General features: G+C 46.2%; 1 protein-coding gene across 1 annotated transcript; it reads left to right on the top strand.

The window, feature by feature from the left end:
* The first annotated feature begins 548 nt into the window (after positions 1-548).
* On the top strand, positions 549-21,400 carry DMRTB1 (DMRT like family B with proline rich C-terminal 1). Its single transcript, XM_045546547.1, has 6 exons — positions 549-793; positions 1,254-1,300; positions 13,402-14,013; positions 15,788-15,981; positions 19,350-19,566; positions 21,336-21,400. The coding sequence occupies exons 1-6, from the start codon at positions 549-551 to the stop codon at positions 21,398-21,400; spliced, it is 1,380 nt and encodes a 459-aa protein (XP_045402503.1).
* Positions 21,401-22,040: the final 640 nt, after the last annotated feature.

Here is a 22,040-nt window from a genome sequence, read left to right as displayed (position 1 = left end):
ATCCACAGCGACGCCACGCCTCTGTAGAAGGCCCACGGGCCCCCCTCGCTGTACATCCTGGGCGCGGCGGTGCGGAGGGTGCTGGCGTAGCCGGGCTGCGTCTGCACGCGGACTTTGACGGCCTCCATGGGCGCCGGGGCCACGTCGGCGAAGAACTCGGCGCTGGCCAGGTACAGGCCTTCTCCTGGCCCAGCAGCTGCCCGTATTGGATCTTGAAAACCTCGTAGAGGCCGAATTTGAAGAGGCCCTGCAGGGAGTAGCCGAAAAAGGTTGGGGCCCAGCCGCGGGCCAGGCCGCGCAGCCTGTCCTCGTGCATCGTCACGCCGAAGCCGCTGAGGATGCCCCTGTACTTGCCGGGGTCCACCTGCATGCGGCAGTTGACCAGGTCCAGGGGCACGATGGCCGTGTGCGTCAGGCCGCACAGCAGCAGGTATTTGGTCGAGCCGTACTCGCCGCTGTACTCCGCCGCCGCCGCCGCCGCCCAGGGCCCACCCCGGCCTCGGCTCGCGCTTCTCGCCTGCAGGGCTCGGTAACCGTGGGCGTCGAACATGGCCACGCTCGGTCCCGCACACACCGCTCGCGGGAAGGCCTCTTCCAGGCCCAGCGCACTCTCAGGGGCCGCGTGGCAGGCGCCAGGCGTCGCCAACCTCCCCCGCGCGCCCGCCAAAACAACGATCCCGGCGAGGGCTTTTGCCGCGCTCGCCCGCGCCTGCGCAGTCCGCGCCGGACGCCGCGAGTTTCGGTGGGTCGCCCCGCCCCGCCCCTCGGGGACCCTCAAGCCAATCGGCTTCTGGTAACGCAGGGACCCGACCCTCGCCCCGCCTCGGCGGGTATTAGGCGTCCCTGTCTTACCTTGGCCGGTGCATGGGGTTCTCGGTGCCCAAGTGAGTTTTGTCCAGGGTAGCTGCCTAGTCCTCTACAAAAATCCTAAAAAAATAAATCAGCAAATACAAACATGAGTAAACACAGAAATAGGCGAGTAAATAGATGAGGAGGTGGGTGAGGGGGCGAAGAGTCTCCATGCACTGTTGCCTTCCTGAGAGGCCTTGCTGGAGTCCTCACCCAACTGTGCCCGTTAGGGTAATGGTCATCTCCATGGCAACAGTGTTCTATTCGGGAATGGGCCGGAGAGCCAGGAACCTGGCGTTGGAGGCCCGTGTCTGTGGCTTCCAGCCCGACATAACATTCTCGACTGGAGGAAGGGGATGACATCTGCCCCCGCACTCACACTCCATTCCCGTCTCCTCCAACAGTTGTAGTGACGGCCTGGGGCGCACGGAAGTGCGCGCTAAACTGGGGGGTAGGTGCTGATTATTTTCACTCATTAGGTACTTTTTCATTGACTACTGAGTCCCTGGCATGATTTTGGAGAATATGAAAGTGAGTCAGAAACTTTCTCTTCTAGGAAGCTTGCACTTATTGGCCTAGAAGATAAGAACTAAAGTGACTCCAGGTGTAAATCAATAGTATACGATGATTCATTCATTCATTCACCTACTGTGTGCTGGGCCCTGTGCTGAGTTAGGGGTTTAACAAAGAACCAGACATACTCCTGCTTACTTCTGAAGATTTTTTAAAAGTCAGTATTGTGATAAATATTGTCATAGAATCTGAATGAAGTTCTGGATGAACCACGAGGGGGCAATTAATTTTGCCTGATGAGGTTCAGAGGACTTCCCAGAGGAGGTGACAGTGTAGCTGGGTCTTGAAGCACAAGTAGGAGTCTGCCGTGTAAAGAAGAATGGAAAGGTAATTTCAGGTTAAGGGAAAACTAAGTGCATGACCTATTGAGGAGAGATGAGTAATTCGACAAGGGTGGAAATTAAGTGTTGAGTCTGGAAAACTAAAATTGGGTCAGATTAAAGAAGACCTTAATGTCTTGTTTAGGACTTTGACTTTTAACCTGTAGGGCTGGCCAATATTTCTCAGAAGTGTGATCCACACCTGCATCAGAATCACCTGGAGTGCTTTATTAAAAATCTCAGCTCACACTCCAGACCCTCTGAATGAGAATCTCTGAGGGTAGGAATCTGTGATTTTAATAGGTGCATTCTTCACTAAACTTCACTAAGAGTTGAAAATCACATATGACAGTATGTGGATGATGGGAAGTCAGGTTTTTTCAAGGTTTTCTGATCAACAATTCAGTACTTGTATCCTGAATTGGGTGTGCATTGAAGGGGATAAAAAAATAATATTCCTTGCACCTTCATAAGTTTGTAGTTGGGAAAGACTCCTGCAACAAAAGACAGATTAACAAGAGAAAAACAAGCAAGTTTATTAACATGTGCAGTGCACGTCATGCAGGAGAAAAGGAACTACAAGCAGTGGCTTAGGGATTTGGCTTATATAAGATATCTAACAAAGAACAATACATTTTAGAGAAGTGACAAGACAAAGAAAAACCTGTCGCAGGTTCCTAGAGGCGGGAAAATGTGGGAAGGTAAATTTATGGGGAAACTAAAAAGTATAGTCTGCTCAGATTCCTCTGGCACTGTCTCTACTGATGAAGGTTGTAAAGAAGAATTTATATCCTGTCTTTAAGGGGAAAGAGGGGAGGATAGAAAGACCTTTTGTCTTTATAATTCTCTGTCCTAGAGAGCTCCCTGCATCTGCTTCTTAATTGTCTTTAGGGTATGGGGCAGGACCCTCTCTGGAATGGGGATCTGATGACCCACAAACAAGTAGGTCAGATAATTTCTTTATGGCCAGTTTTTATACAGAAAGGCAGAGGGAAAGATAGAGTAACATTTTTAGGTTTTATGGCTGGCTTTGGGGAATAGGGGTCTGGTTTCCATGACCCACCTTGGAGAAGAGGGGTTCTAGTTTCTATGGCTAGCCTTGAGAGAGAATGGGACTGAGAGACAGGAAGGCAGGAGAAGGTCAGAGAAAAACTTTTGTTCCTGAGGCCTTCATTTTGGGGTATTGACTTATCAGTGAGAATGAACTGGAGTAGTTGCCTGAATTATTTTCTCAGCTTTAACATACAGACCTAATCAGGTGACTTCACCCCTGTAGTGAATCTCCATATTCACCCCACGAGTTTGAGTTTGGAGAATACTGTTTTTGGTACATTGTTTTGTTTTAAAGCATATGGAGGACATTGAAATTAATAAATTTAGTGTTAGGAACTTAATGGGAAAGGGAATTCAATATTTATTAAATACTACTATGTGTCACTGCAAAGCTGTTTGTACTCACAACACCTCTGACACCAAATGTGTGGGTTTTTTCCATACCACCAACCAATCCTGCAACTCCCCAGACACCATCTGAGTATCCAGTGATTCAATCCAATTTTGAAACTAACTACTTGGGAATTAGTGTCAGACCCCACAGGTTAAGGGCTCAGCCCCACAAGATTGCCCCCATTCAAACACCAATCACAAGTTAGGGCCCCCACATTTCTGATCTACTGCCTATAAATTGGAGGTTCCCACAATCCCTTCCTCAAGTTCAATAATTTGCTAGAATAGCTCACAGAACTCAGGAAAGCACTTTACTTACATTTACTGGTTTATTATAAAAGGTACATTTAGGAACAGCCAAACGGAAGAGATGCATAGGACAAGGTAAGAGGGGAAGGAGCATGGAGATTCTATGCCCTCTGAGAGTCATTACTTAGGCATGATTGGCCACTGGTGACTAACTCAATCTCCAGCCCCTACCTTGGGGGTGGGAGCTGAAAGTTCCAACCCTATAATGATGCCTTGGTCTTCCTGGTGACTGGCCCCCCATACTGAGATTATTTGGGGGACCCCAGCCACCAGTCATCTCATTAGCATACAAAAAGACACTATTATCACTTGAGAGATTCCAAGGGTCTTAGAAGCTCCTGTCAGGAACTGGAGACTAAGGCCAAATATCATAACAAAAAATGTTCCTATCACCCTTATTACTAAGGAAATTACAAGGGCTTTAGGGACTTTATGCTGTGAAGACCAGATACATATTTCTTATTGTATCACAATATCCCAGTCAGATACTATAATATAGTGAGAAAAGTCACAGAGCTTTGGGCAGAAACAAATTTTAAGTTCCATCTTTTCTTCTTTTTGAGACAAAGTCTTGCTCTGTTGCCTGGGCTAGAGTGCCTTCCCTCCTAGGCTCAAGCAATCCTCCTGCCTCAGCCCCCCATATAGCTGGGACTATAGCGCCACCACACTGGCTATTTTTTTTTCTGTTTTCGGTAGAGACAGACTCAATAGCCACTGCATCCAGCCTCCACCTTTTTTCTAGCTGTGTGACCTTAGACAAGTTATTTAGCCTCTTCTTGAGCTTATTTTTCTTTTTTGAATCTGTAATTTGGATTAATTATAACTATCTTTTAGGGTTATAATCAGGAGCGCTAATAGCACACGTGTAGATAATGTGCATAAAGGACCTAGCTCAGTGCCCTGTAAGCAGTCCATGAATGTCCATTCTGCCACTCAGCCCCTTTTTCTGGCCTTCCTTGATCCTCACAGAACTCATATTTCTGTGATTCCTGTCTCTGCTCTTTCCTTTCTGCTCGAGTGGATGAATCAGTTAACTAAATGCCTACAGACTTTGATGATTTGGGATAGGAATTGAAGAAATCATAACTGGAAGAGATGTGAACTTCTTTGACAATGCCCCAGGATGTGTCAAGGCATAAAATAACTAGGACAGAGATTGTTCACCTGTGGCCCAGCAGCCTGGGCCATAGCAAGAAATAGTACAGAGAACCAGGCAGCCTTCCTCCTTTTCCAAATAAACACTTTGAGCCTAGTGCTTTATTCAATTGAATTCCAGCTATGGTGACCAACTCATTGTGGTTTGCCCTGAACTAAACTGCAAGGTTTTAGCACTAAAAGTCCAGTGTTCCTGAAACCCTCGCAGTCCCACGCAAATCAAGACATTTGGTCACCAAACTTTTAAGACTCTGAGCTATGCCCATGGCCTCTAGCCATTGACAGTGTGCTGCAGTATAAGAAGCACAGGCTTTGGAGCTAGGCTTACCTGGGTGCAAATCCACTTCTGGCTATGACTTTTTGTAGAGTTTATCCAATTTTCTTAACCTCAGTTTCTTTATTTATGAAATACATCATATTCTTTCCTGAATTTATAATGACTTCATGTTATTAAATGATAGTACAATGCTTGCAATAAATGTTAGTTCTTTTCTTTCCTGACTTCCTTATATTTAAGAGGAGTTTCATGATCCCCTGGGGCACCATGTCTCTAAAAATCCCCATCAGTGAAGGGAGGTGGCCAGCAGGCAGCAGGGGGCACTGTTGCCATTCTTCCATTGTTTCAGCTCACCTCCCGGGACCACCCCCATCCTCACACCAAAGGAAGAAAGCTTTAGTAAGCCTCTGATGAAAGATGGCCAAACTCTAAACCCACACTTGGTTTTAACTTATCTAAATGTGTCCCACATGCTCACAGTGATGTTAAGGGTATCTGGACCATTTTACATCTTGTACATTAATTTATAATGCTCCTCACTCCAGGAGGTTTATGAGGTGCCAGGGGATCAAATGTTTATTCTTAGAATTATTCAACCCCAATCACCTAATTATTCTGATGAATTGTATACTTTTTTTATTCTTTTTTCTTGACCAGATTGGAACAATGATAGACATTCAACTGAGATTTATTTGTAAAACTCTGACAGATTGGGAATTACAGAGTTCCCTAAACTGTCTCTTAAAATAAATATTTCTGATTTATCTGGCAAATTAAAGAGGAAAAAGCAACAATCCTCAAACTGATTAAACTAAGTAAGTTTAACCATGTTTAAAGAAAATGTTGTGGGAGGTAATAATCTCTATACTTAGGAAAAAACTGTTCATAACAAATCTTCATGCTGTTTTTTTGTTTAAGGAATTATCTGTGCAAAGCAACATTCGTGCTCCTAGTGGTAGTAATTATTTACTTGGGGTAGGTTCAGGGGAAGAAGAAGGGCATTAATCAAATATTTTTAAAATTAAATTTCCAGGGTTCTCAATAATATTAATTGTCAGAGGGACTCCATTTATCAAGTAGCATGTACATAATTGACCTGTGCCCTCTGGTGGAGCTCTTAGGCAGATCTGATGGATTATATATCACAGATACGCTGTAACCTTAGTAAATAATTACGCCTTTCTTTCTTTTGTAGTTTACACAGTATTGTACTGGTGATTTATACCTAACAAGATAAATGAAAATATTCCTATAAAAATAACATTAATACATTTGAAGATTTAAAATGCAAGCTAGGGTTTAATTAGACTTTTCTAATTGACAGTATTCTAATAGATAGATATTTTCGATTCTAAAGCAGGAGACTGTTTTGATCCCATTAGAAAGGCCCTGCATGGCAAAGAGTAGAGATTCATGTCAGTGAAGGTTAACATCTCACCAACGTGAAGGGACGTATGAATGTGGTACACTCCACATGCAGATGATGTAACACCTCAATTTGAGCTGCTGTTGAAAACCTAGTCTTTGGAAGTAGAGGAGGACTGAGCAGACAAATCTCTCATGTAGTTCTGCCCAACAGAAATATAACACGAGAATACATATGTAATGTAAAATTTTCTAGTAGCCACATTCAAAAAGTAAAAAGCCACATTAAAAATATTTAACTCAATATATCCAAAATACTATTTCAATATGTAATCTATATAAAATTGGTGAGATATTTTGGATTCTTTTTTATACTATGTCTTTGAAATCTGATGTGTATTTTATATTTTCAGCACATCTTAATTGTGACCACACTTCTATAGCCACACAGGGTAATAACTACCTTACTAGAAAGCTTGAGTTTAATCTATGCTTGGAGACCCTGATGCCACTGTGTAGCTGAATCAAATCTTGTGATTGGAAGTGGCCCCAGTTAAGTAGGAGACACTACTTCCTTCTCATCTCTCTTCCCTTTGGCCCTCCTTCCTTCTTGATACCATGTAATGCATGCTAACCATGTGCCAGGTATCATTCACTGTGCTGGGTATTCTAAATGCATTATCTCATTAACCCTGTAAGAGTCAGCGATCCCACCTTATAGTTAAAGTAAATGAAATTACCAAATGATGGCTATATAGCGTAGTTCAGACTTAGAAGTTATTCATATGTCTTCTGTCATTTCCTATATTCCTTGGGTAAGACATTCCTCAACGCTAAGCTTCGGTGCTATCATTTGTTAAATGGGCACAATGAAAGTACCTCCCTTATAAATGTTGTTCTGTGGTTTAAATGAGGCCATGCCTGCAAAAATGTAAGTGTTCATTAAATATTAATATCCCTAAATGAGATCAATGTGGCATACTTTGAGATTTGCAACACATTATGCAAATATTACTACTGCAACTGAAGCTCAAAGAAGTTAAGTGACTTGGCCCAGGTGACATAACCAATCACTAACGATCAAGTTCTCACCCAGTCTGCATGTCTTTAGAGTAGTATTTCTTGCCATCTGTTTTCAGTTATAAAATGGACTGAATTTGTACTGACTCTGACATAAAATTTTAAAAAAGGTCTCTTGAAAGTTAAATTCTTTTTTATTGTTGTTCTTGAGACAGAATCTCACTCTGTCACCCTGAGCAGAACGCAGTGGCATCATGGTAGCTCACTGAAACTTCCAATTCCTGGGCTCAAGCAATCCTCCTGCCGTAGTCTCCCAAGTAGCTGGGACTACAGGGGCCCACGACGACACCAGGCTAATTTTTCTATTTTTAGTAGAGGGTTCGGTCTTGCTTTTGCTCCTGCTGGTCTTGAACTCCTGAGCTCAACCAATCCTGCCGCCTCAGCCTTTCAGAGTGCTAGGATTATAGGTGTGAGCCACCGTGCCCAGCCTAAAAGTTAAATTCTTGACATCAGCTTGTCATTCTCATAGAAGCATAATTCATAACCATAATTTCTGGGTTTTTTGTTTTTTGATAAATGGAATTGACTGTTCCAAGAAACTATACAAGGACCATACACAGAAAAGGAAGATTAAATTTAATTTTCTTTCTTTCTTTGCTCTTTTTGACTCTGATTTTACTAGGGAACAGTGCCCTGTATTTAGTAGGCATTCAACTCATGCCTGTTGTGTTCAACTTAATTTACATTGTACCAAAGGACAGAGATACTAAAGGTTATATTATTCCCTATTAGCAATGTATTTTATAGGGTTATGAGCCTCTCGTCTTTGCAGAACAAAAATATCTTTAAATTTATGGAAATTTGATAGTACCATCAAAAATATATGCAATCAGCTACATATACATACTATGAAAGTTTCTGTGTGTAAAAATAATCTCTTTCATCAAATTAGCAAGTAAAAACAAAACAAAAGTTAGTGCTGTTGGGTCTAACTCAGCTAACAGTAGCACTTTGAGCATGCCCTCTCTGCCCAGATGGTGTACTTTTCATCTGCTCCACAGACTTGTTCATTCCAGTCTTTACCTGTACAACCTCTTTAACAGCTTTCAGTCTGTTTGATGACATCTTGCTCTTCTTTTCTCTCCCTCCTTTGTCTTCCATCGCTGCTTTGTACCTCACCTCTTTAAGACTCCTAGGAGAAGTCAGATGAATCTGTCAACAGCGTTCCAGGCTTAGGAGGAACACCCCTGCCCAGCACAGTGCTGATTTGGGTCCATGCCTAGCCGCCAATGTGTGCCCCACCTGGAACAACCACCCCAAAGAAAACCCCACTGTACTCCATTTCAATCTTGCAATACCTATGCTAGTCCTAATTACTTATCGTTCTGATTTCTGAAAGAATAACCAAGGTTATAGTTTGGCTTGGCTCTGCCATGTCATTTCCTCTTCTGGGTCTTAGTGACTCACACAATTTCCCCCAAGGACTCCTTCCACAACCTAGCTGCAACTTACCTCTCCACCTCATCTCTCACCAGTCTCCCAAACTCGCTGCACCAAACCCACACTGCAATACGTAATTAGCATATGGCACACAACTCTCCTGCTTCTGTACCTGGCTACTCACCCTTTGGGCATCAGTTTAGCAATCAGCCCCTCAAGGAAGTCTTCCTTGGTTTCTCAAGCCAAGGAAGGTTAGGATCCCGTAACATCCTGGGTCTCTCCCTGACTTTCATCACACTGGAATTATTTGTTTACTCTCTGGGTTGCTAGATAGAATATATGCTTAAAGCAAGGATCCTGTCTTTTTATTTACTTCCATGTGCCTTATGCTTAGCACATAGTTGGCACTCAGTAAATATTGGCCATAGGTAAAGGAAAGCAGCTAACCAGGCATCCTATGAATATTCCCCAACTTACTCCCACGTTCACCCGCTTTTGCCCCCCCTGTAATGAGGTATATACTAAGATAAACATTTCTATCCATCACCAAAGCTTTCTTGGGGAGAGCACTGTTTGGTTTAGAAGAAATATTTGGGTTAGCAAATATATGGTTAAGAACATAGACTTAGCCGGGCGCGGTGGCTCACGCCTGTAATCCTAGCCCTCTGGGAGGCCGAGGTGAGTGGATCGCTCGAGGTCAGGAGTTCGAGACCAGCCTGAGTGAGACCCCGTCTCTACTAAAAATAGAAAGAAATTATCTGGCCAACTAAAAATATATATAGAAAAAATTAGCCGGGCATGGTGGCACGTGCCTGTAGTCCCAGCTACTCGGGAGGCTGAGGCAGTAGGATTGCTTAAGGCCAGGAGTTTGAGGTTGCTGTGAGCTAGGCTGACGCCACGGCACTCACTCTAGCCCGGGCAACAAAGTGAGACTCTGTCTCAAAAAAAAAAAAAAGAGAATATAGACTCTAAGGATATATTTCCTGGTTTTGAATCATGGCTCTACCACTTAATGGCTGTGAAACCTTCAGGAGTTATTAATTTCTTTGGCCTCAGTTCTTCATGTGTAAAATGGGGGTGATAGTAACAGTACTTACCTTGGAGGGTGGTTGTGAGAATTACATGAATTAATACTTGTAAAGGACTTAAGAGTTCCTGGCACATATAAACACTTAGTAAGTGCTAGCTACTATTGTTATTATTATTACTATTATTAAACCATTAGGGGTCAGGGGTGAGTTCAGGGAACCAAAGTTGATCCCCCAATTCTGCTAGCCAGAAAAGTGGCCCTGATCATTATGGGCTTTCTGTTTTGCTGAGCACGTGTATGATGTTTGGGGAAAGTTGCTGAAGCCAATTAGGGAGGAGACAGCTTTGACATTAGCAGGAGAGGGAGGCAGGATTCATTCAGGCATTCAATAAGTACTTACTGAATGTCAATTTTGTGCTAGACATACAGGAAAATAAGATAACCACAGCCCTTACAGAGACTAACAAAAAACCAGGAAAGGAGAGAGAAACTGGAGAGGCTGGGTTTTGGGGGGTGGGGGGAGGGCAGAGAACAGACCAGTTTATCTCCAGTGGTTGTGGCACAGCAGAGATTGATCCTGAGAGAACAGAAATGCTAAAGCAGGATTTTAAAGCGCCTGCTATAGGATGTGTCATGTAAATCCTCCCCTCTACCTTCTCTATGAAATCTTCAATAAAATTTTCATTGCTCATTAGAGAGAGCCTGAAGAGGGGAAGATAGCAGATATCTGGGTTATAGCTGTTAGGGCAAGAAGCTATAGGAAGGCCGGGCGCGGTGGCTCACGCCTGTAATCCTAGCCCTCTGGGAGGCCGAGGCGGGTGGATCGCTCGAGGTCAGCAGTTCAAGACCAGCCTGAGCGAGACCCTGTCTCTACTAAAAATAGAAATAAATTATCTGGCCAACTAAAAATATATATATAGAAAAAATTAGCCGGGCATGGTGGCGCATGCCTGTAGTCCCAGCTACTCGGGAGGCAGAGGCAGTAGGATTGCTTAAGGCCAGGAGTTTGAGGTTGCTGTGAGCTAGGCTGACACCACAGCACTCACTCTAGCTCAGGCAACAAAGTGAGACTGTCTCAAAAAAAAAAAAAAAAAAAAAAAAGGAAGCTATAGGCAAAAAAGGCCTTCCTTACTCTTGTGTGCTACATATAAGGAAACATTCTAGTGCATGGAATATTTAATGATTATAAATGATACCCCTGTGCACCACATAAAATGAATATGAATTAAACAGTACCAATAGCAATCATATCAACCAAATAGAAGAGGCATTGGGAAACTTGAGACCCTGAGAGAAAAAGGGCCATCTCTGAAGCTGGGAATTAGGTATGACCACCAAGTAGCCCCTTTGTGTTTAATTAGTCCAACTGGTGATTCCCCAGCAACTGTAACTTGGTATTTATAAACTATTGCCTTTGATGATGCAGATTTTCTTAAACATAAATGTCCTAAAGTTTAGGTGTGGGGAAGGAAGCCAACCACGGTGTACTTACTGCTCCCATCCTTTTTTGACCTCCTGCTTTCTACTTTTATATCATGTCATCATCTTTTTAAACAACAATTTAAAGAAATGTATATGTTTTTCAAACAGCAGCAGCCTGAGAAGTAATCAGCCATCAACCTAAATAAAACAAAACTATCAATTTGCCTGAATTTCCAAGAGTGAAATAAAGCTCTGTTGAAATTTACCTACACAAATTAAGACTTTGGGGGAAATGGAGAAATAAACTAGTCTTTTTCTTCTTAGATTTGTTTACTATATAAACCTTGGGGTTTTTACATCTTATAATGTGACTACTGATTAAAAAAATATATGGTTGTTTATTAGTGTTCTCAAAGCACTATGCAAATTCACATCACCTTGGGTGTATTTTGCCCCAAAGCTATCAAGTGAATGTGGAAGAATTTTGTAGTTAACAAGGCTAAATATGTTAACTCGAATAGCTTGCTTTGAATAGGATGTTCCTTTAAATCATTAATGAAAAAATGAAGAGAGCTTGGGTGGTCAAGCATGAAATATAAATGAGTAGTTTTCTTTTTTAGGCCTTATTATCCAATGTCACCTGATGTTCAAATTTAAATTTGATAATGCAGAAAATGACCATATAGTTTGGAGTATCATGAAACAATGCAGTATATGCCCCAGATTTTTTGACAGCAGTATTGAAACTATGATTTTTTAACATACAATTTTCAAATGACAAGGTCAGTGAAAAAACTATACATTTAGAATTGGGTAGAGTCAGAAAAAGGGCTTGCCTGTCCTTTATCTAAGCAACCATATTTTTAAAATAAAAACTTAACATAGAGGTTGTTAGAACAAAGCAGAGACAAACCTAGACCTCTTTAAATGGATGCAAAGCTGCCAGTGAAATTCCTGAAGAGCCAAATAATACAGGAAATGTATACTTTTGCCCTCTTATTAAGTTTAGAAATATATATTTTTTTAAGCAGAAAAAGACTACAAGCCTTCCAGTGTGTAACGAGCCTCAGGATGGCAACCATTTCCTATTCTGAGGCAGCCAGTGAGAATGCAAAGTACAGATGCATCAGAGACTCAGGAAAATCAAGGTGGACACCAGGCCATTCTACCATTTTACCACCAGAAAGATAATTTCAAAGAAAGGGCAATAAAAAATACACATGTTCTAGCCAGGTATTAACCATCACTACCTCCTTAAAAATGAAATCCTACAATTATAAGCTTTTCGGCTTAGGTGTTACTGGCTCATTTTTTTGGTCTGGTTTTTGGACCTCAAAAAAAACCAAAAGACCTCAAGGTGTCACAAATTTCTATCAAAAAAGGATTTGAATTAATTTAATGACCTTGGGTAAACTATGAACTTTGTGCTGTCCCAAGATTTAGGTTGCTTTGCAGGGATAACTAAATTCATGGCAAAGTTAAGCAATGATTCAAGCTAGTGCTAGAATATCCTAAGTCTATTTTACTTTAAAACATTTTAAATATGCTTTACTTTGGAAGGCATCAATGGCAATACGCTATCTGCCAGAAATGCATTTCTATACCAACAAGACTCTTAAGAAACGAGAATTCCTGTATAGGCACACCCTTGAGCAATCAGCACGCTGCACTGAGCTTTTGAGAATATTCTAGAAGCATCACTGTGACTGGCTGCTTCTCCGCAGGAGAGAGAAATGAAATTCAGCAGAAGCAGCAGCTTTGGGGAGGAGAAACACGGTTTGTATCTTACAATGCCTTTCTGCTGGAATTGGTTGACTGAGAGCTACATTGCTCTGGCGCTTTAAATCTGTGGGCCGTTGACTATCACTCCGCCTTTTTTGAATTTACAAAATACGTTACTTACTGGGTGGCGGGAATAAAGAGTTTGGAAAATTAAATGCCTAATACTTCATATAACCCAGATGACACACATGCAATGTCATCCCATGAAGAATTTATTCAATTTAATTCTTTGCACTTAATTACCCAAGGCACAGAAACTCCAAATTTTGCACCCCAAAAAAGGGAGGGAAAATGCAAAAGTCTTGCTGCAGTTCCTGGGACGCACTGGGAGCTGCTTTGTTACAAGTGTATCCAAGTCCCCAGCACCAGGGACTTGTGGGACACCGCTCATCCCTGCTCCACTCGCTCTGCAGTTCCCAGAGGTGGCGGTTGTGCTATGAAGGCAGACTCTGCCAAACTGGCCGACAAGATGCTGCGCACCCCCAAGTGCTCGAGGTGCCGGAACCATGGTTTCCTGGTGCCGGTCAAGGGCCATGCGGGCAGGTGCCGTTGGAAGCAGTGCATCTGTGAGAAGTGCTACCTGATCACGGAGCGCCAGAAGATCATGGCTGCGCAGAAGATGCTCAAGAGGCAGGCCGAGGAGGAGGAGGTGGCCCTGGGCGCGCAGGGGCTGGAGGTGGCCTTGGGCGCGCAGGGGCTGGAGGTGGCCCTGGGCGCGCAGGGGCTGGAGGTGGCCTCTGGGGCTGCGGCCGCTGGCCCAGGAGCAAGCCTCCGCCCGCTGCCTCCGCTGGCCGCTTCAGGAGTCGCCGAGAGGCCTCCGCGGGGCCCGAGCCCCGGCCCGAGCGCCTTCCAGCCAGTTCTGGGGGGTCGCGGCCACGTGGGGCCGAGCGAGCGAGCTGCTCTGGCGATGCCCTACCCTGTGGGGCCCCAGCTCGGGGCGGAGGCCGCAGGCAGCGGAGGCTACGGCCGCCTGGAGCTGCGCAAGCCGCTGCGCCCCATGCCCAGCCCGCCGTTCGCCGACTTCGGTAAGATTCCCGGGCTTTGGGCTGCAGCCCTCCCGCTGGCAGCCCAGCCTTCCCGCATGGGCTTCCGGGGTAGAGGGTTGGGTGGGAAATGTTTTCCAGAGGTAATGGAAACTGCCTTGACAAACCTTTGGTTTGGGTGACTTTTTGTAAAAAGGAAAAAAGGTAGAAAGAAAGGAATGGGTGATACAGGGGGCTTTCAACATTTAGCCGCAGTTTTTGTCTTTCCAGCTTGCAAGAAAAAATGGCCCCCAGTCAGCTTAGCGATGGCGCCTCCATGAGGACGCCCTAGGAAGACCAGTCTTACTGCGCTTGCGCACCTCTTTCCCGCCCTTTTCTTGGGCTGGAGGCTCCGCCTCCAGAATTTCCTTGCCGGTGGGTTGGCTCAACTATGGCTGCGCCTGCGCATTTCCCCTTCCCTCGCCACAGTCTGGAGGCTCCTCCCCTCAGCGGTACGCTGGCCCAGGGTGCTTGCGCTCCGCTTCTCGCCGGGTCTGTGGCGGGGCCTCGGACAGCTTCTCCGCTCCCCACGAGAGAATGGTTGGTCAGCCTCTTTTTCTCTCCTCACCTTTTGCGTGAATTACATTACTTTATGTCTTGCTGCTTTCAGTATTAGGGTACAATTTTAAGTCACATACATTTGAGGCTTCTAACACGCTGACTGCCACACTAGAAAAAAAATTTTCCTTGGGGCCACAATTTTATTACGAAAGTAGAATAAAAACTTCGAAAACAAAAAGATCCTTTCTAATTTAGCGAAAACTGTGTTATTTTTTATTGTTTTCTGCCTGTGAGTCATACGCAACTTGAAATAGTTCACGCGGCTCCCAGGGTGAAGAGGCGCGTGAGCTACTCATGCTTCAGGAGGCCCCGCGCTCAAAACTAGCGTGAGTTGAATACAACTCACACGGCAGTTAATGGCGTTAGAGATGGCTTTTTGGGGTGCGGAGGTGTTTTCTTGGTGTTTTCCCTGTGGCAGTGTTGTAGAAAGGGCACAGCTCTGAGTCGGGAGGCTGGGGGCCGCCCAGCTTCTAACCCTGGGCAAGCTCCTTCTGGTGGTGTTCCCCTCCCGTATGCGTAGGCAGTGGGCCTGCGGGTCTCTGAAGGTCATTTCTGCCGTCTGGACTTTCTAGGAAAATCTAGGTCCCCAGGGAACTGGGTGTCTGACGGGGAGGACAGACCTGAAACAGCAACCCTAGGAGAAAGCTCGCTTTCCAAGAACACAGGGTGCCTTTCTTTGTTCCCTCCCTGAACAAATGAACAGACACTGAGCACTTATTAAATACGATGTGCCAGACACTGGGATGAAGATCTTGTCCTTGTGGGAGGGACGAGGTTGATCAAAGAACCACATACATCAGTGTCCGGAGCTCTCATAATTGATGGTTTAGCTGTGGCCTGAAGGGAGTGGTGTAGCTGAGCTCTGAGGACCTCAGGAGGCCAAGTGGGGTGAGGAGAGAAAGCCCCCACGCGCCGCAGACAGCATCTGCAAAGGCCCTGGGCCGGACCACAAGCAAGAGGTGGTTAGGTTAGAGGACAGGAGGAGGTTGTGGCAAGAACCAGCCCCACTGGGGTGCGTGGCTGTGCCGAGAACTTTTTCTAAGAGCAATGGGACATGGCTGAAGGATTAAAAAGCAGTGAGGTCGACGCGTAATGGTCGGGGGAGTTCTTTGTAAATGGATATGTGCTTGTTATGCTGCCACCCTTGACAGTTCTGTGTGATGCTCTTTTTCCCAGCTCTGTTTCTAACACTTCCCCCATGGCTTGCCTTCCTCAGGGCCCCCGCTGAGCATCAACTCGGATTGTGTGATGGGGTCTGAGTACCTGGAGAGAGACCCTCCCAAGCTGTACCCGATGCATCCCTACCGCCCGTTCCCACTGGGCTACCAGGATGCACCCCCAGCCCCGGGGTTCCCCCTGGAGCGGGGCTTCCGGCATGTGTCCTACAGCCCCTACCATGGAGGAGGCTTGGTGAGTTCCATCTCTTAGTCCTTCCCAGGTTCCTCCTTATCGCAGCTGCCCTTGCTGTCTTTATGGATCCTCAGTCCCAGGAAGCCAGTTGTCACAAATGGTGTGCCCACTCTGTGCCAGCCCCTGAACGTGTGTGTCACTGGGAGTGCACACATGTAGACAAGTCTACACCGCTCGGCCTGGACTGTGGCATGTGCTTTTTGGGGTTGTGGACTAAAAGGCTCTGGCAGCCTGGGGCTAAACACTAGCCTTTACTTGTGGGATGCTGATGCTAGAAGAGTCGTTTATTTTGCTGGGCACCAGAGTGTGACTATCCTAGGACCACAGAGTTCAGGGAAGAGCCAGGACCAGATGTTGGTTCCCTGCCCATAGGTATAGCCCACTTGAGATTGCAGAGGGCTTTCAGGAGGTGGTGGTGGCATCTGAGCTGAGTCATGCAAAATATAGAAACCTCCCCTGAACACCTGTTACCTTAGGAAATATTTGTTGAAATAATGAAATTTAACTCTTTTATAAGATTAATGGTCAGTTACTAACTGGTGTTTTCTTTAAGCCTGGAGTTTTGAATGCCAAGTGTGGAAAAAGTCAGGTCACCCTCTTGTGTAGAGTATGAGGGAGGAATGGCTATGTTTTGTGGCTTGGTTACCAGCTCCTTCCAGACTAGGGTAGTTACAAGCCCTCTCCCTTTTGGGAACTTCTGAGGGCCATCAGGACTGCAGGACAGTGAGAGGCTGGGTGACCAGTCCTGACTTTGGCCCTGTAGGCTGGACCTGTAGGGAAGGTTGGCTCAGATGCAGAGCAGGTTCATGGAAATAGGGACCACCATTACCTTTACTTCCTCCCTCAGAGCTAAAAGCCTACCCATGGGTTTCTACAGAGATGTTTCCCTTAGGTGGAGGGTGGAGAGGGGTGAGAAGAGAGTAGACTTCATTTAATAGAGAATGGGATTAGGAAGAAAGATGAAAACTTGTTATTTACATAATGAAAGTCATTCATCACAGTGTGGATCCATCCGTTGGAGTTCCACCTGTGCCTGGGCAGATTTGGGACATAGGCTACTGGGTCCTACTCAGCCTCAGGAGCATCAGCATCTCTTCTGTTTTAGATACCATAAGTTGTACTTATAAATCGATTTCCATTGACTCGAGGGAAGAAAGTTTGAGAGCCACTGGCCTCGATAATTTTCAGGGTGCCTTCAAGGTATATGATATTACCCCATTGTAGAGTCGAGCAAAAACACTCAGAAAAGATTTTGTCCAAGGCCTCCAAAACTGGAGAATGAGGGACTGAGATTCAGATTACACAGCTGGTTGGTGATAGAGCCAGGACACAGATCTTGATCACCTGACTCCAGCCCAAGCATTTCCTGTTGCCCAGGTGTGTCTCACACAGAGACAGAACACACACAGCTCCTGATATGCACCATCACCACTGCCCTGCCTGACATCTGTGGGTGCTGCCTTTGGCCACCCTGTGGCAGCCCAGGGAGAGCAAGGCATCTCTAGCCTCCACACAAAGAGAGAGGCTCTGGCCAAGTGGAGCACACTCCGTCTGCTCACACAGAAGCCTAGAGCCTGGCGTCCATGGCAGGGCTCTGATTGACAGGCCTGCCAGACGGCCTTTATTAAGAGTGTGATCTCAGTTGGTTTATCTGGGCCTGAGCTGCCACCACAGGCCCCAGGCAGGACCTGTGATCCAGGGAGAGACTTGGCTGAGCAGCTTGGAATTAAAGCACTAATAATCCCCCCTTCCACCCCCTCATGTCTGGAGAGAGAGGATCAGGCATTTATTTGTGAGGCTGTTTCAAACCCAGGAGCCTATGAATTACTTTCATCCTTGTCCTGCTGCCCCCTGCCTAGGCCTGGAGATGTTCCCCAGAAACTTCTTCTTCTTATTGTCCCTGCCCCACCTTCTGCTGCTCTGCTTCCTCTGCTCTACTCTTCCCAGAAGAGCACAGCCTTGGATTTGGACAGACCTAAGGTCCAATCCTACCTCCATTGTTTCCTAGCCATGTGACCTGGGGCAGTTAGCTGACCTCTGAAGCCCTCACTCAGGTGCTTAGTCTGTAAAATGGGGTGGGAGAACCTATTTCACAAGGCTGCTGATAAGTGATAAATAAGGTGTGATACATACCTTAAAATGCCTAGCACAGAGTCTAGCACATAGCAGGTACTTAAAAGTGGGCTTTCTTCCCTTCCTTATGGTCAAATAAAGTTAGGAAATGCTAGATTAATCAAAGGAGATTTTTGCAGACTACCCAGAGCCTTTAATATGCTCATGTGTGACCCTCCAATGTGGAGTTTCTCAAACTCAATTGACGAAGAGCACTTTTAAGAACACTTAGGGTTGGTCCGAAGGTAGTGAGTTATCTTACTTGATTGTTCACAGTCAGTTACAGATTGAACTCCTTGTTCTACTACTTTTCCCTCTTCTCACTACTGCACTTGACTAATCTTAAAAAAAAAAAAAAAAAAAAAAAGAACACTTAGAAGTATCTTGTAGGACACCAAGGAGTAGCTTGGGAAGTGCTGCTCTGAAGTATCTAGATGGAGAAGTAAATAATAGGAATTACATCCGAAATTCATTAATATTTCTTACAACATTCCTGTCTTTCCCACTTAAGCTCTGAGCTGTGTAGTCATACCCCTTCCAGAGCCTCTCATTGGGGCTTGTGCTGTTGTGATGTGGGGTTAGCATCTAGCTACTGAAGAAGGAACGGAAACACAGAAGGGTTGGTCAGTGAGGCCACTTGCCAGAAGTCCTCCAGCTTCCCTTGCCACAGTAACAGCTGCACTACACCCAGGTTGCTGACTTCTTCTCCCAAAGGCCCCCTGACACTTGGGTTTGTCACCACATGTGCCAGACAAAGGGACTGTATGGGGTTGGGATGCATTCAGACCCTTCCCCAGCACAGAGCAGTGCCGAGCAGGGGTCAGCTGAGTGGCCGGTGGAGTCACACAGACTTGGGATCCAGTTCTACCTTTGTCACTTAACAGCTCTGGTGCCCTGGGTCTGTAGCTTCATCTCACTGAACCTGTTTTTCATCATTACAGCGAGGGTAGTAATAGTGCCCATCCTCTAGGGTTGTAAGGATCTAAGCATAATGCTGGCATATACACAAGGGCTCAGTGTTGCTGTTCAGCTGTTCCCCAGGCTTATCTGAGAGTGCCTGTATTCCTTCTTGGCTTTAACCATTTGGAAGGTGTTTGCTGAAGGCTCCATTCCAACTGCCCTGTGCCCAGGTGTTCGGGGCCACAGAAGTGAATCTACCCCATGGGGAGTCCCCCATTCAAGGGAATGAGAGCCATATTTGATCAGCTCATCTGGCTCTCTCCCCTCTCTATCTCTCTGCCTTATGTGCACTGTAGGTGTCGGAACCAGTGGGAGACTTCCAGCCAAGCCACTACCTGCCGCCCCCATTCCCACCCCCACCCCCACCGCCTCCACCTCCGCTGCAGCCCCAGTTTCTTCCACCAGGCTTCCTCTCTGCGCTCCATATACTCCCGCCACCACCGCCTCCGCCTCCACCACCTCCATCATCTTTCTCCTTGGCCATCCTGTCTGATACAGACAAGGAGAACACTGGTAAGTGAGCACCAGTCTTCCAGCCCCCAGGAGAGCCAGGAAGACTTTCTGGAGGAAGGGGGACCTAATCTGAAGTGAGTTTGGAGAGAAGGGACATAGAATTTAAAATGTGCTGGGCCCTGGGATAAGTTCTTTCTTATGCCCCTCAGTCCCCATAAGCAAGCACTAAGAGAGGTGGGAATGGGATTCCAGGTGAGGAAACTGAGGCCCCAAGAGGTTCCTGTAGATGTCAACTGCAGAGCTGGCAGTTGAGCAGAGTTCTCCGTCTGACTCCAATCTAATGCTTACTCCCTCACCTTATCAGCACCGTGGACAAAGGTTTGGAGGATGGCATGCATATGGTTTGTTTGAAAGACCAGAGGTGCCAGGCCTCTTTGGCTGGGGTGGGGCCTCTCTGCTTAGGGAAGCAGCAGATGCTGAGCCTGGAGTGGTAGCCCAGAACCAGTTTGGGGCTAGTGAGGTTGTTCCTCTGCGCCAGGCCACTCAGAGAAAACCAGACCAGGAGATAGAGACTTTGTCCTTTACAAGCTCTGCCACTGATAACACTGGGTGAGCTTGGGCATTCAGGCCTCAGTCTTTTCGACTGTAAAATGGCCCACTTACAGGGTTACCGTGATGGTCTAATGAAGTTCTGGATGTGAAAATGCTTTGGGGCCGGACGCGGTGGCTCACGCCTGTAATCCTAGTACTCTGGGAGGCCGAGGAGGGTGGATCGTTTGAACTCAGGAGTTCAAGACCAGCCTGAGCAAGAGGGAGACCCCGTCTCTACTAAAAATAGAAAGAAGTTATATGGACAACTAAAAATGTATATAGAAAAAATTATCCAGGCATGGTGGCACGTGCCTGTAGTCCCAGCTACTTGGGAGGCTGAGGCAGGAGGATTGCTTGAGCTCAGGAGTTTGAAGTTGCTATGAGCTAGGCTGACGCCACGGCACTCTAGCCCGGGCAACAGAGTAAGACTCTGTCTCAAAAAAAAAAAAAAACTCTTTGGGTTTTCTTTTGAGGGCCCTTGCAGCTTTAAAGGCTCTAGGACATTTTTTCCTTTCAATCTTCCCCTGAGGCTCCTGTGATTTGGAAAGGGCTGGCAAACTCAACCAGGTCTTTAAAATGACTGTCAGAACCGTCTTAGGCACTGGGTGAGTCAGGTGATGTCATTCTCATTTTACTCAAGAGGAAACCGAGGCCTTTTGCACTTGCTTGTGTGTGATGCCTAGGCTCAGTAGCTGGAGAGGTGGTACAGTGTGGCTTGAAGCCGCTGGCTTGGTGCTGGGTGGTCTGTATGTGAGTCCTGGCTCTAGCACTTAGCAGCTGTGTAACCTGGGCAAGCTAATTCACTCCCTGGTGTCTCAGTGCAGCATGTGTAAAAGTGGACTAATAATGGTCCCTACCTCAGAGGTTATTCTGATGATTAAAAAGAACCTGAAGCAATGAAGGCATTAGTGAAGATAGGCTATCACTGACTGCTTCATTCACTCTCCCTGCTGCCGATGCAAGGCAGGTATTTTCTTGGTTTACAGAAGCAGAAGCTGAGGTTCAGAGCTGTGGAGTATCTCGGTTAATGCCACCCAGCTTGTGAGGAGCAGAGCTGGAGCTGGAACTTGAGTCTGTATCATGTGGCCAGAGCTAGGATTCCAGTCTCCTGATACCTAGCAAATTAAATTCATTCTCCATAGGAACTGGGAATGATGAGACAGCCTTATAGAAAATCTGCATCTGCAAACACATAGTTTTCTCTTTCTAAATCCAGCTGCCTTCTTTGTTCTTCACAGATGACCAGGATGCGGAGGTGCTGGGTGAGCCCAGCCAGCCATCATCTCAGGAGCACTCCAACTAGGCCCCAGGCCCGCCCCTCCAGGCCAGCAGAGTGGGATGTCAGGGGGGCGGTGACAACAATGATTTTCTTGTCTGTATGCATGATGTGTAGGGGGAAGGATGTTGATAGGTATGGATGGCAGCAGATTCCCAGTTCAAGATAGGAGGAAGGAGGGTGACTTCTAAGGCTCTCTTAGTCCTGTGCGATTAAAGGAGGAGTGTGGAGGAAGATATTATGGGGGAGGGCCAGGGCTCTGAGGAGTGGGGGGCTGGAGGAAGCTCCCATTTAGGAATGAATTTAACTGTCCCTGGGTTGCACTGCTGTTTAGTGGACTGAGCCCCAGAGGTGGTCTTTGATTTCCTCAGGCCCCACTCCAGGACAGGAGGCACCATCTATTTCAACCTTCTGCTCCCTTTGCCTGGTCCCCGGGGGCGGGGGCACCACAGACATCAAGCTTCCAGCCCATCCAAGTGGCTGGAGTGAGCAGCCAAGTCCAGGGACCTTGACAGCAGGTTCTGCAGTGTCCTGCTTTGCTGCTCTGTCTCCCACCATCTTCCTGGCCACTGCCCCTCACCCCTTCTCCAGGGTGTTTTACCAGCAAGCATCCTGACCGCTGGGGCTGCATATACCTCCATAACATTTAAGCCATTATGGGCATCAT

This window comes from Lemur catta, chromosome 3 (assembly GCF_020740605.2).
Source record: "Lemur catta isolate mLemCat1 chromosome 3, mLemCat1.pri, whole genome shotgun sequence".
NCBI lineage: Eukaryota > Metazoa > Chordata > Mammalia > Primates > Lemuridae > Lemur > Lemur catta.
This window is presented reverse-complemented; position numbering and strand designations above follow the sequence as displayed.

Excerpts from the sequence above, each read along its gene's own strand:
- DMRTB1 (XM_045546547.1), top strand. The coding sequence starts at position 549 with ATGGCCACGCTCGGTCCCGCACACACCGCTCGCGGGAAGGCCTCTTCC. Across the intron at positions 14,014-15,787 it reads CCCGCCGTTCGCCGACTTCG|GGCCCCCGCTGAGCATCAAC; the intron begins GTAAGATTCCCG and ends TGCCTTCCTCAG. Across the intron at positions 15,982-19,349 it reads CCTACCATGGAGGAGGCTTG|GTGTCGGAACCAGTGGGAGA; the intron begins GTGAGTTCCATC and ends TGTGCACTGTAG.